This window comes from Mirounga leonina, unplaced genomic scaffold, assembly GCF_011800145.1.
Source record: "Mirounga leonina isolate KUSES-001 unplaced genomic scaffold, KU_Mleo_1.0 Mir_175, whole genome shotgun sequence".
NCBI lineage: Eukaryota > Metazoa > Chordata > Mammalia > Carnivora > Phocidae > Mirounga > Mirounga leonina.
In genome coordinates this window covers 30747771-30763237 of record NW_023270453.1, presented here as the reverse complement: position 1 = coordinate 30763237, position 15467 = coordinate 30747771, and the positions used below count along the sequence as shown (strand labels likewise).

General features: G+C 43.5%; 1 protein-coding gene across 1 annotated transcript in view; it reads right to left on the bottom strand.

The window, feature by feature from the left end:
- Positions 1-11144: 11144 nt before the first annotated feature.
- Positions 11145-15467, bottom strand: part of TNFRSF17 (TNF receptor superfamily member 17) — a 74553-nt gene continuing 70230 nt past the window's right edge. Inside the window, 3 exon segments of the mRNA XM_035022484.1 lie at positions 11145-11422; positions 12977-13140; positions 13459-13684. Of these exon segments, the coding sequence (XP_034878375.1) occupies positions 11145-11422; positions 12977-13140; positions 13459-13684 (668 nt within the window).

The window sequence follows — 15467 nt, the reverse complement described above, 5'->3', positions numbered from 1 at the left end:
GCAGTGTTTACCCTTTTCAGCTGCTCAGTAGCAAAACCCAGGGGTCACCCTCCCCTCCCTCAGGTCTCTGCTCAATCTCACCTTCCCTGCGAGGCCTTCCCTGACGGCTCCATTCAGAATTACAACAGCTCTCCCCCTTCAGTTCATCCTCTATCCAGACAACAAGTCAGTCAGATGCCACCCTTGGGCTCTGGACTGGGCCTGCCATCCAGACCTGACCAACCAAAGCCACAGTGATGGGTTCCAGGATGACCACACAGCCTGCCAGACTGCTGTGAGTCAGCCTCAGGACTTTTGCCGGAGCAACTGAGAAAGAGGCCCACCCTTGGCTCAGGTGTTGCTACATTGTAGGATGAGACCCAAGAGCTGCTGGAGCCATCTTGCCTCCATGGAGAAGATGCTATTGGAGGATGAAGCCAACAGAGAGGAAAGCAGAGTTTCAAACTGGACAGAAAGGTAGTCCTGATGACTAAGCACCTGAATGCAACTGAGCCTGAAGACAGCCCTATCCCTAGACATTTCCATTACAAGACGCTTTAAACTCCAATTTTTCTGAAATCAGCTTCTACTCTGCCAAATGCAACTGAAAAGTCCTGGCTAACACACCCATTACGCCAACAAAATATTTTTTGGTGCATTCATTCGAAGTACTTCAACAGACACCAACAGTACAGCCCTCTGCGAAGTGACAGAAGAAGCACTAAACTGTCATTCAGTAAATGCTGAATGTTGAACCCTGAATTTCTGGCCAGGCTCTGCTGCCACTTGAGTCCTCACTCTTACTAGCAGCATTTTAACCTACTACAAACACTTTGAAAGCCAGAGCAATCAAGAACTATCAATACTTTCGTTTTATGGCTATTTCAGGGAAATCATCCTAAAGACATATCAATGTAAAGGAAGGAAAACTACCTTAAACAAAAATGTCACTGCATCATTCCTTATAATAGGAACCAAAAAAGGGGGGGGAGGGGAAAGGGAGGAAAATAAGCTAAGTTTCCATAAGTAGAATCAAATAGTTTAAAAATTATACTACATGCAAAATGATGGATGAATGATGGATTATGAAGTCTGTAAAAGTGATCAATATGAAGACCACGTACCAATGTGGCAAAATTTTATCCTAAAATGCTAAGGGTAAAAGCAAAATGCAAGTTTATATGGTAATGGTAAAATTACTTCAGCACATACCAATGTTTCTCAACCTTTTGTTCATTACCTTCCCCCTTAGGATCCTTTTCAGACATTTTCTTGATCATCCCCTCCATGAAATTTTAATATCACAAGTATATTGTGTATCTGTTTACATACTGCGCACATACCTGTGCTTTACACACAACATTAAAATTTCTTTCTCCCTCGAGAACGAATTTTCGCTCCCACTGAGAATGCATGGCCTATGTATAGACAAAATGGTGGCAGGATGGAAGGGGCTTTATCTGGAATTATCTGGAATTTATGGACGTCCATAAAATCTTGGATTTTGGTTTCATATTTTAAGAGCTCTAAGAACTTGACTTCTTATTGGTCACAACAAGAAAGCAGGAGAGGTGATGTCAGTGAGATTTAGTCCATTGCCACTTACCAGCATAGGACGTGGTCAAATATTTGCTGATGGTATAACACTTACTTCTTACAATCTGCCACAATAAATCAACCCGGTGCCTTCATTGGAGGGGGAAAAAGTTGACATCATCACTTTTTCTGCTTTGAATGAAAACCACAAACATTCTTTTTTCCATTCATTCGCTTCAGCTGATTCTTTATCCCAAACACAAGCTACTGCTGGAAAGGACCCAGTCAATGCCAAAGAGAAAACCATGACCCTCAACATTCCAGAAAAATAAGATAAAGCTGCTTAAAATGTACACAAACATCAGGCATGAAACAGCAGTAAATTACCCACCAAGCCCCAAACCCTGGTCTATCAGGCCGCTAGAGCTTGAGGGTTCCACAAATTATCTGACCTCTCTGGGTCAAGTTTTCCCCACCCTTGAAACTGGGTTTTTAAAGATTCTTGACAGACTCATTACTGATGGAAATGAGTGTCAAGGACCTTCAAATCTAAAGTCTTAGGAAAGACAGTGCTTGAGAATCATAATGACTTTCCGGTCCTTCAAGTTCTACTTTCTAAGTAAGAACAAAAGCATTATCTGAAATTCATAATTCCTTTGCTTATAGAGGCTGGAAATCAAGTATTCCTACCTACTGGATTCTTTAAAGAGAAACAAATAAATCATGACTGCTATCACGCTAAGACAACCACCCACTTGTAGCAAGTATCCTTCCTCCAGACCATTTGTTTACTTCTACACACATATACAAATCCACAAACATTGTTTCATATGCATGTTTTAATGTGCATCAAGGTATATATTTTAGTTTAATTCTGCACTCTGCTTCTTTTTAGAGAAGGTTAATGTTGAGATATAGCCACAGTGATGTGCATAAATCCATTTTATTCCTTTTAACGTCTTTGAGGTTTTCCAACACGTGACCATACCACATATATGCATCATCCCCCCTGTTAATGGTCATCCTAGTTGTTTCTGGCCTCAGGATACTCATTTATCTTGTGTATGCATTACCTAGGCATTCCACTTCCTGGTTACTTGCACTTAATGCGCTTGGCCTTTAAACTGTCTGACCTCTGACTCAAACATTTTCAGCTACAAAATACAGCAGACTCTAACTGCCAATTTATAGGAAATACAAGAGAATGAGAAACGTGTCAAACCACACCAAAAGAATGCAGTCAACAAAATCCCACAAAGAAACAATCTATCCCATAACAACCAGGGTGAACTGTTTCCTTCAACAAAAATTGTGAGGGGTAAAAAGAGAGAGATAAAAGAGGAACCTATTAGTTTAAAAAAATATATTTTGTGCTTCAAAGGATACAATCAAGAAAGAGAAAAAAAAAAAACACAAAATGGGAGAAAATTTTTGTAAGTAATATATCTAAGGGGCTCGTATCCAGAAATTATATAGAATTCTTACAGCTCAACAATAAAAACCCAATTTAAAAATGGACAAAGGATCTGAACAAACATTTCTCCAAAGAAGATATACACAAAGAGCCAATAAGCACATGAAAAGATGCTGACCGGGTCATTGATCATTAGGGAAATGCAAATCAAAACCACAAAAAGATACCACTTCACACCCACTAGAATGGCTATAATCAAAAAGACTGTTGACAAGGATGTGAAGAAACCAGAACCTTCATACTGCATACAGTGCTGGTGGGAATGGAAAACGGTGTGGCCACTTTGGCAAAATCTGACAGTTCAAATGGAGCCAGCAATTTTTTTTTAATAGATTTTTTTATTTATTCATTCGAGACACAGAGATACAGAGAGAGAGAGAGAGAGAGCATGAGCAGGGGGAGAAGCAGAGGGAGGGGGAGAAACAGATTCCCCACGGAGCAGGGAGCGCGATGCGGGGCTTGATCCCAGGACCCTGGGATCATGACCTGAGCCGAAGGCAGACGCTTAACCATCTGAGCCACCCAGGCGCCCCGGAGCCAGCAATTCTACTCTCAGATATTGACCCAGGAGAAATGAAAGCACATGCCCACACAAAAACTTGTAGGTGAATGTTCACAGCAGCATTATTCAGAGGAGCCAAAAAGTGGAAACAAGTCAAATGTCCATCAATTGATGAATGGTTAAACAAAATGTAGAATATCCATACAATGAAACAGTATTCAAACACAAAATGGAATGAAGTATAGCTACTTGCTACAATATGATAAAGCTTAGAAGAACACTACATGTTGTATGACTTGATCTATATGAAATATGCCGAATAGGTAAAAACCCAAGATAGAGTAGATTAGTGGCTGTCTGGGGCTAAGGGGAGTGAGAATGCGGAACCACTTCTAACAGGTACACGGGTTTCTTTTTGGACAAACGAAAATGTTCTAAAACTGATTATAGTGATGTGGGCACAACTCTGTGAATATATTAAACACTAACAGAATAACAATTAAACTAAAAATAAAGAGAGGACTAAAAGACTTAAAAAAAAAAAACAATTTGCATTGTTTCAACCTTATTTAGATCCTGAGTCTAAAAAACACTATAAAATTATAAGGCAATTATGGAAATTTGAGCATTTAATATCTGATATTTATGAATTATTGCTCAGTTCTTCTAAGTATGATGATGAAATTGAGCTATGTTTTTAAAAAAGGAGTCCCTATCTTTTAGAGATATACCTTAAAATATTTACAGATGAAAGGATACAGTGTCTGGGATTTGCTTCAAAATAAACTGGGGACAGAGGTAAGAAAGATAGCTATACAGGGGATGGTCATGAGATGGTAAATGCTCACTACACTATTCTCTCCACTTTGGAGACATTTGAAATTTTCTATTGAAAAAAAGGACAGAGGAAAGAGAGGAAATACTTCCATGCAACATTATTTATTGTATGCTGATCATCAATCCCAAGGGTGGGAAGACCCTGTTTCAACTGTATTCTCAAGACACATGAAGGCGGTAATTGGAGGAAGAGGTTCAAAAGGTAGAAACTTCCAAGTTATAAGATAAATAAGCACTACAGATGTCATGTACAACATGATGACTAACGCTGCTGTACAACACACAGGAGTTAAGAGAGTAAATCCTAAGAGGTCTCATCACAAGGAAAAAAAAATTATTCTTTTCTTCTTTTTCTTTTTATTGTATCCATAGAGGATGGATATTAGCTGAGCCTTTTGTGGTAATCATTTCACAACAAAGGTCAATCATGCTGTTAACCTTAAACTTATATAGTGATGTATGTTAATTATTTCTCAATAAAACTTGGGGAAAGAAAAAATTGAAAATACCTTGGACTTCACTTCTGTCCTCAGCAACCACTTTTTCTGCCTCAATTACAATCTTTCCAAAAGAAGGCTTTCATCTTGAATGCTTTTTCCTAAAAAAGCCTTCTGTTGGGTTTCCTTTTGTAATGATTTTTTAAATTAAATTTTAAAACTTTGTTATCTTTGATATTAAGTTGGTTCTTGAAGGACACATTGACCAATTTCCCTTGGCTTGTCAATTTCACTTGTCCCTGTGGTCAAGGCAGGAGAATGGTCCAGAACCCTGAGCTTGAGGCAGACTCTCCTTGGTCATATTAAAAGCAAGAGGTTTTCCGTAAGAGACTCTTAACTATAGGAAATAAACTGAGGATTGCTGGAGCGGGGAGGTGGGTGGAAGGATAGAGTAACTGGGTAATGGGCATTAAGGAGGGCACTTCATGGAATGAGCACTGGGTGTGATACGCAATCACTAAACTCTACCTCTGAAATTAAGAATACACTATATGTTAATTAATTGAATTTAAATAAAATAAAAAATAATTTTAAAAAATAAAAGCAAGAGATTTTCAAGGCATACTTAACCCCAGCCCTTGTCCCAGAGCTGGGTCAGAAAACAACCCCACTTGAACCCCAGCTGGGTCCTTATGGAAACAACAACTGGTCTAAGTTCCTATGTACATACCATTTAAGAAGCACAGCATCTAAATAAAGTTATTTAGTCACGCAATAAGCCTAGGTGACAGGTACTATTATTTACCCCCATTTTGCTGGGACTTCAGAATGGTCGTAAATCACACAGCTTTATAGAGCAGAGTCAGAATTTGAACTCAGGCTGTCTGGCTCCAGGGCCTGACTTAAACCAGGCTGTACTACCTCCTGGGTGGAAACCAGCTCATCACCTCTTTGTTGCAGTATCACTAATGTTCAAGGACCAGAAATTTAATGAGGCCAAAAATCATTTGCTCTGACAACAGAAGCTGGACGGACTATCTCCCAGGAAACCCCCTTCCCAGCTCCCTCATTAGAACCAACGATTTCACAAATCTTGCTCTTGAACAGCAAAACAAAAGGCGCATGACTTGTTTAAAAAAAAAAAAAAAATGACCCACGGAGATAACTCAAGAGTTAAACATTAAGAGACACCCAGCCCCTCACCTTGCCCTCCCCCCTCCTCCTCAACCTCCAGAAATGCCTGGGTGAAAGGCTAAGGCCAAGGGAGCTGGATGCAGGGACTCCTCGGAGGCAACTCCACAGTAAAAGGAAAACAGGCAGTGTGAGGGTAGGCGGGTCCTCCTAAGTAAATCCAGATCCCAGTCAGGGCGGACTGCGAGGCTTCCCGGAGTCCCTCTGCACACACAACACCCAGGAATGACTTAGCACCAAAACACCAGTAGATCGCTTCAGAGAAGGGCTGAGCATATACGTCCAAGTCTTGGGACTAAACTTCAGAAACACCGAGCACAAGCTGTCCACACCCACCTCCCTCCCACTCCCGGCCTCCCCACCAAAAGCCACACCCCTCCCTGCGGGCGGGAGAGGGGGATGGTGGGCTGGGAAGGGCAACGCGACGGCCCCCAGATGGGTTCAGTACTGAACAAGAAGGGAAGGGGTGCAGGACAGGGCGAGGGAGACCTCAAATGAGCTAGGAAAAGAACTGAAAGGGGCGGGAGTATGAAAAAAAAGGACCAAAATGTAAGAAGCAAGGACCAGAGAGGGACACTGCGAGCGTAACTGGGAACAACTGGGAACTGGAACAGCAAAGCACCGGGGGACAGGGCACGAGGGAATGGGAGGGGCGGGGAAGACAAAGGCTGGAGAACTCACAGTCCCTTGGGGACCGAGAGCCACGGGGGGCACAGGGTTCAGGGGTCAGCCAACTAAGACTGTCCAGAGACGACACCATGACCGTGTGGAGACTGGAGCGACTGCACACTGGGGGCCTGGGAAATGGGAATGACTGCGGAGCAGGGGGGCCTGGAACGGAAACTGGGACTGGGGGGGGGTCCCGGAGTGAGGAGGTCTGAGAACTGGGGGGAGGGACCGGTGACTGGGCAAGGGGGTCGAAGGGCTGGGAGAGGCTGGGGGTCTGGGGACAGGTGTCCAGGAGCGGGATGTAAGCGATGGACAGGAGGCAGGGGACTGGCAGTGCCTGGACTTGGGACGCCAGAGAAGTGCAGGTGACCGGGGGCCAGCTCCCGCGCGGACCGGGGTCTGCGAGAGACCGGACGGGGGTCTGCGAGCGAGCGGGACGGGGCACTCGGGGGCCGGAGTGTGCAGCTGGAGCGGCGGGAGCCGGGGCAGCCGGGCCGGGTGACAGCGGCGAAGCCACCACTCACCGCTCATGGTGCCGCTCCGGGGCCGGTGCCTGCGCCGTGCCGCCGCCACTGCCGCCACTGCCGCCGCCGGGCTCCAGACAGGCCGGGAGACAGCGCCCCGCCCCGCCCGCCCGCCCCGCCCCGGAAGTGGAGCGCCGCCGCCGCGGACCTGCCCCCCGACCCGGAAGGTAAACTCGGGCGCCGGCACGCCAGCGCGCCGGCGCAGCGAGGCGGTGGGGTCCTGGCGGGTTAGAGACCCTGGCGGGGAAGCACCGAAATGCGAGGGTCGCCCGGCGTTCTTGGCTGCGGCGGGACCGAGCTGGACGTTTCTGTGCCGTCTTGGGCCCACAGCTCTGTCGGGGAGACAGGGAACAGGCCCGGAGAAATGAGCCAAGACTGTTCCAGAGAGCAGTAGCAGCTGAGAAGGGAAATAAAAAAGGGTAATTGGCCAAAACCTGCCCGGAGATGGGCAGTTCCGGAGGGCACCCCTAAGGAAACGATCTTTGACTTGAGACCTGGACCAAGGCTGGGAGACGGGCCCGGGAAGATGCGCAGGAAGGGTGTTCCAGAAGGAACAGCGAGTGCAAAGGCTCTGCCTCGGGGCTTGACTGGAGCCGAGGGTGGGTGAGAGAGAGGAGGTAGGAGAGCAGGATGGAGGGTATAAGGGAATGGGAAGCCATTGCAAGAATTTACGCGGAGGAGTGACACGATCTGAATTAGGTCTTAAGACGATTACTCTTCCTGGGTTCAGAATGAATTGTAGTAGGGCAGGGTGGAGAAAGGGTACCTGCTTAGGGAGCCATTGCAGTGAGCTGCCCAGCAAGAAATATGTCTGGGGCTAGGGTGGTGGCGTTGGAGATGAAGGTGGATGGATGATGTGCCAACACGTGTTCATAATACGAAGCTCAGATTGCTGTCCCGTTTTATACGTGGGGGAAAGGGGACCCAGAAAGGTTTAAAAGGGCATTTTGCCTGGGGCGCCTGGGTGGCTCAGTTGGTTGGGCGACTGCCTTCAGCTCGGGTCATGATCCTGGGGTCCCGGGATCGAGTCCTGCATCGGGCTCCCTGCTCGGCGGGGAGCCTGCTTCTCCCTCTGACCCTCCCCCCTCTCGTGCTCTCTCTCCCATTCTCTCTCTCAAATGAATAAATAAAATCTTTAAAAAAAAAGGGTATTTTGCCTGAAACCCGGAGTAAAAAAAAAAAAAATACATTTTACATCATAACCCAGTACACACATGCATACATTTAAGGAGATGTTTAATAAAACAATTCCATGGATAATGTAGTCTCTTCAATTTGTCTTTCTTTTTTTTATTTTATGCTGAATGAGACAGTTGATTGATCCACTAATAAATCTTGATCCACAGTTGAAAACACTGGATTGAGGAACAGGCCCCACAGGGAAATGGAGCCAGAATTCCAGCCCAGACCTGTGTGACCCACAGCTCCATGGTCTTCCTACTACACTGCCTCTCAACACAAAACCTCTGGCCCCCAGGAATTTATCTTTTGGATTCAGCAGAAGTCAAGAGCTCTTTGGAGAAGGCTGTAGGGCAGCGTTATTTATGACAGTGAAAGAGTGGAAAGCACCAAATAATAGCTAAGCAAATCATGGCCCATTTCACAAGGAATCTCTTGCAGTAGTTGAAAATGCTAATTATAAAGATGGAAACATGGGGAAAGGCCAATGACAATGAGTTAACTAAAAAAAAGTCCCATGCAAAATGGTCTGTATGCCATGATTACGATCGTGTCAAAGTATGACCATGTGTAGGGACTGAGAGAATGGAGAGATGAAAATACTTGTGTGTTTGGTTGGTGGGGCTGTCTTTGCCATTTTCCAAAATTATACTCTATAGTTGTTGTGAATTTGTAATTTCGAAGAGTCTATGTGCCTAAATCCACCCCCTCAACTCCTCCACCCCCAAAAGCCTAGTTTGGTTCCTCCTGCCTCTGTAACCCTTGGTAAGGCATCACATACCTGCTTCATGGAGTTGTCACCATGATGATATGTTCTACCTTCTCATAGCGCCCTGTACCTTTCCTTCATGGCACTTGAGGCAGGATAAGTGAGTGACAGAGCTTGTGCTTTACCTATTCTATCCCCAACCACCCCCTTGAAACGTTATAATTCCTTTTTTCTGAGATTTTCACCTAGTCCTCAAAGACCAAGAATTAAGAGCCTAAAGTGTACAGCTCTTGTCAGCCTTGAAAAACTAAACTCATTGAGGAGATGTTGGGGGGGGGCTGGGGAGGAAGAGGGCCTGTGAGAAGCTAGGAGCACTATTCCATATACTGTTCCTGTAACAGCTGTAGAACAGAAAAGGAGTGTGTGCCTGCTCTCAGACTACAATTCAAGCGGATTAATAAAAATCATTACAACAATGTAACTCAAAGTATTTATTATAAACCAGATACTTTCATGAAAAAAATTATATATATATACATGCACATGTATGTATGCAAATGAGTGAGTGTGTGTTTTCATTTAATCCTTAAAACAACCTTATAAGTAGATACTATTATTATTTCCATTTTACAGATGGGGAAACTGAGGCACAAGTGGTTAAGTAACTTTCACAGTCACCCAAAGTCTGTAACTTCTAGTAACAGAGCCAGGATTCAAGTCCAGGCAATCTGGCTCCAAGAGCCAATACTTTAACCACTGTACTATATTGTATCCTGTGGTCCTCAAGGGCCTGGAATGGAAACTTGGAATGGCCCCCAATGGGTAAAAAGGGCTCACCAAGTTTCCCCTTTTCCCAAACCTGACACAAAAGCCACAGCCCCAAGACTTTGAGGTCTATGCTGTTTTGTCAGTGGGCATCTTAACAATGATCAAAGTCAACATATTATCAGAGGGCATCATCACCTGTTGCATAACCTTCCCATAACACCTCAGGACCTTTGCACAACCCCAGGGAGGGACCCCCTCCCCCAATAATGACTTAAGATTATAGCCCAAAGAGCTGAGGAACTCAAATGAACTTAAATCGATATGAAGAGAAAAAAATAAATCAGGATGTCTGGGTTTAAATCCTGGCTCTGCCATTTACTGGTTATGTTACCTTCCTCTGACTCAGTTTCTGCCATCATCTGTAAAATGGAGGTAATAATTGTCCACCTACCTTGTGATTTGTTGTATGCATTAAATGAGTTAGTACAGGTAAAGCATATAGAACAGTCCTGGCACATTAGTAAGGCTAAGTTTTTGTTGTTGTTGTTTTAAGATTTATTTATTTACTAGAGAATAAGAGAAAGTGTGAGCAGGGAGAGGGGCAGAAGGAGAAAGAGATGGAGAATCTAAAGTAGACTCCCTGCTGAGCACAGAGCCTGAGTCATGGGGCTTGATCCCAAGACCCATGAGATCATAACCTGAGCTGAAATCAAGAGCCAGACGCTTAACTGACTGAGCCACACAAGCGCCCCTAGTAAGGCTAAGTTTTAGCCAACATTATTATTACCTGCACTGGGGTCTGAAAATGATACCTACTATACCTTTGTCCTAGTTTGCAATTACACATTTATTTATGGGATTGTAATAATGCCTGATGTCTCCATTAAGCTGAAAGCCCACAATGTCAGGAGCCTTGCACTCACGCATTGCACACTAAATTAGTGTGGCTGACTCTAGGCTTCTCCTATATCCAGGAGTACATAGGATCACCTTGCTTTCCATTAATAATAAAGAGAAAAATCCAATCTGGCTTGAAATATATATATGTGTGTGTATAGGAGAGAAGGGAGCTAGCCATAGAAATATGGGACTATGGGCTCTACACATTGCAGTGCTTTTTTTTCAGTGAGTCAAGAATTTAATCATGAAACCAAGGAAATTTCCAGTTAAGTTCCCAACAGTAAGGTAGGGAAGTACATCTAACATAAAGATTTTCTAGAATTACAGGACAAAAAGCTCTATCAGCAACTGATAAGTACAATCATCCTAAAGAGATGTGATACATCATCCTTCTGACATAGGATTTTCAAAGCAGCTCTACACCAGTTGAAATGGTTGATTATCTGGTAAAAATGGGTTTCTCCATCTCTGTGACACTAGCTAGCAGGCTGTTACAGTAGTCATTTGTTTTCGTGGTGACGAGAATGGTTGCACCTTCCTCCATAGCCGGGAGTGGAAAGAAATGGTCAGAAGCGACCTTTGATTCAGAATTGACGCAGTCTTCACAGGTACATTCTTCTACTGTGTACTCCAGGCCCCTCGAGAGAACTTCCTCACCATTCCTGCTAGCACGGCCCTCCTCCTGGTCAGCGTTCACCTGGTCCTGGAGAGTCGATCCTGATTATGCAGAAACACAACCATTAACCCCAACTTCCCAGGTGGTGCAGTCCTGACAGTCTTAGCAGTACACATTAGGGCTCCAAGCCATGGAGACAGATCTCCTACAAAACAAATGAGTATGTTCCTGCACTAGAAGTCACGAACTGATAGACCGCAGGCCACATTGGATTTGAAGACAGACTTTGTTTAGGCCCATACAGTGTTTTTAAGTGTTTGCTTACATGTTTTATGTTGACCCCCCCCTTTAAAAATCAAGAGATTTAAAAAAACAAACAAATTTCAAGGGATTTCACCTGCAAATCGAGGCAATTGGTCTCTTTAAAAAAGGGGGGGGGGGGTAACTGGTAGCTAACATTGCTACATGGGAACAGTTGGCTGGAGTCAGGAGCACCTGTCTCCTTGAGGAAGGGCATAGGCTCTCTACTGTTGAAACCTCCACCTGGCCCATTGCATTCACTGGTTGCCCACTTGGCCCTTGGAGGCATTGAGGTATTGATTCTATTAGACACTGGTGAAATGACAGATTACCATATGTTACAGCACACCAAAATGAGCCTTTGGGTGACACTTTAGAATTCAAAGCAAAGATGTTTCCCTTACAGAGCATTTGGTAGCAAATCAAATTTTTCCTTTATAATGAATCTTTTGTGATCATGTAAGGAAGGAGTCTCTATTATGTCCCCATTTATATGCTGGTGAAGGTAAGCTTTATTACTTCCCCAACCTGCCACAGAATAACTCCATCTTCCAGAATGTCACACTTAAAGTCACTCCCCACCTGTCTCTCAGACCCTAGGCACAAGAAAAAAAGAAAAGTGAGTAAATTATGGGCAACAGCCATCTACCTCTCTTTACTACAAATGAGCTGGGTGCTTAATGCAGATTATGCACGGAAAATAAATGCATCAAGAAATAGGCCAATGGCTGCAATGTGTTTGGGAAGCAGATCATGGGCAAAGGTGCAGCAGAAATATTTTTATCTTAAAAAGCCTTTAAGTAGAACATTCACTTCTCTGAGACTGGTTCTCTGCTGCTTAATAAAGATAATAATCTTTAAAATGACTGCTCAAATACTCCAAGAACAGCTGGTTATTAATTTCTAGCAGTTTTTTTGGCAGTAAAATATTCACCCAAGCAAACAGCATTTACATTTGTCTTAAGAATATGGCCATGGATCTTGTCAAATACTTTTTTCCTAATAGTAGCAGACCCAGCTAGTGGTTTCTGAGAGTAAGACATTTAATCAATGTGCTAACTTTGGTCAAAGAGATGGATATTTGCCAAGGAAGCCTCCGTACTTCAGAAGAGTAATTACTGAGGGAAGAATGTGGGGGAAGTAAGGCTCTGTGGGGCACCTGTGAACCAAAAAGAAGACAGCTTGCTCCTTCCCAAAAGTTCGTTTAACACAACTGTCCTCTAACACACTTTCAAAAGGGCTCTAACCAAATGAAATACTCATCACGGGGGGGGGGGGGGGAGCATGAGAAGGAACTGAAATTCACAATAGCCACTTCTTGGAAATAGATTTCCAAGACTAAACATCAAACCAACCTGTGTTTTTACGTTTGTTCTTTGATGGTTCTGAATTCATCTTCTTTAGCAAGAACATCAACACGAAAACTGTCAAAGAAACGATCAAGCTCAGGCCCAAACAGGTCCAGAGAATTGTATTCGTTCCTTTCACTGAATTAAAAGAATATCAGAGAGATAATGAACTGACAACATAATATCCACATCAAGTAGATTATTTGCCATCCAATTCCCTTAATTCATCAGCATTGACTTGTAAATTCTAAATAACACTTAATTAGAAGAGCTGATAAAATCTATGTTGCTAACAGCGCTGAATAAAATTGAGTTCAGTTCTGAGTAATTACTTTGCTCCTGTTGGCATTTAAATACTTGCCTTATTTCCTTTCTCTTTTTGATTCAGGAGATCTCACCCTCTTCCCTGTAATGTCTATTCTTCGAATAAATAGTCAATGTAGAGAAAATAGGTCACACCAATGAATTAATTGTTCCAGCAGTATTACTTACTTGCATCACAATAATGCTGACAAGGTAGAGGAGGGGTATTAGAACATCGAAGGTGACACGGTTTGCAAGCAGTAAGCAATCTGTCAAAATACTCATTTTGGATGCACTCCTGAGCCATCTGGAACGGGATCACAAAAAGAAACAAGGAAACGCCAGAAAGAACAGCATGGAAGGACAAGTAAAATCTCGTCGAGAATTCCCCAGCAAATGTACTGACAGCAGCTAGAATGTCGAGGGGAAAAAAAGAACTTCACAACTATGTCTTAGTTCTTACGAGGGGCTGGCTACTTGTACTGTGGTTAAGGATTTGAATACCAGCTCTAATTCCAGTTTCTAAGTTTGAGGATGGGGTAGGGTCAGAGATGGAGTGTAAATATCAAGAGCAAACCATACCTGAAACAGAAACCACTTATTTATAGAGGAAATTTCTATAAATAAGCCAGGTGATTGTTGCAAGGTATACAGACATGCCTGAGGCATCAGGCAGAAAGGTTCAATAACCATTTCTGGACCATCTGTTTTTGAGCTGTGCTGTGTGATGCGCCCCCAGGGAGACAAAGCCTGTGCCCCTTAAGAACTTAAAATCTAACAGGGGAGATAGAAATCCACTCAACCACAAGGTGTAGTAAGAACTGATGGAATGTGAAACAGGGAAAAGGGCATCAAGCATGCCTCCCAGGTTTTGGACCTGTGAAGAATTGCAGAATTCCAACAGAAATAGGGATGTCTATGGGGCACCTAGGTGGCTCAGTCTTTAAGCGTCTGCCTCCGACTCAGGTTATGATCCCAGGGTCCTGGGATCAAGCGCCGCATCGGGCTCCTGCTCAGCAGGAAGTCTGCTGCTCCCTCTCCCACTCCCCCTGCTTGTGTTCCTTCTCTCACTTTGTCTCTCTCTGTCAAATAAATAAATAAAATCTTAAAAAAAAAAAAGAAATAGAGATGTCTGGGGTAAAAGCTAAATTGGTAAGAGGGTTGAGGGGAAGATAAGTTTGGGGCATTAGTAGTAAAGTAATCCATGCTCCATTGTTGAAAATTTAGAAAACACAAATGAGCAGATAGAAAAACTATCCATAGTCCAAGCATCCAGAAATAATTAACGTTTTGATGTCTCACAGAAGTTGCAAACAGGCTTGTGTTCTGTTTGGTCAACCCCTGATATAGATCTTTCTGAAAGGATTTCTGAGGATAGATAGATAGATAGATGATAGATAGATAGATAGATAGATAGATAGATAGATAGATAGATAGATGATAGATAGATAGATAGATGATAGATAGATAGATGATAGGGCAAATGCATTTTCCTTTTTACATAAATGGAATCAGTTGCATTTGCTTTTAGCCATACCAAGTGGGATACCCATATAGAGATATCCAGAGAGGTCAGTCAGAAATTCAGGACTCAGTTAAAATGCAAGAAAATTACAAACTCCAAATTCAGTATAATCTCTGGGGTGCGGGGAGGGTACAAAAGAACCTCCAGTTGTGTTGGTCACATTTTATTAAGCCGAATAGTGGATACGTTGGGATTTGTTGTGTTATTCTTTTGTTGTATTCTTTGTTACTGTTGACAGCTTTTGGTATTTTTTTTTAAGCCCCGCACCCAGCATGGAGCCCAACTCAGGGCTTGAACTCATAACCCTGAGATCGAGACCTGAGCCAATATCAATTGTCAGATGCTTAACCAGCTAAGCCACCCAGGTGCCCCCACACCTTTTCATATTTTTTAAATGGTACATAATAAATATTAAGATAGTGATGATAATAACATAAAATGTGGGAATTAAAAACAACACTTTTTTTTTAAGATTTTATTTATTTATTTGTGAGAGAGAATGAGAGACAAAGAGCACGAGAGGGAGGAGGGTCAGAGGGAGAAGCAGACTCCCCGCTGAGCAGGGAGCCCAATGCAGGACTCGATCCCAGGACTCCAGGATCATGACCTGAGCCGAAGGCAGTCGCCCAACCGACTGAGCCACCCAGGCACCCACAACACTTTTTTTTT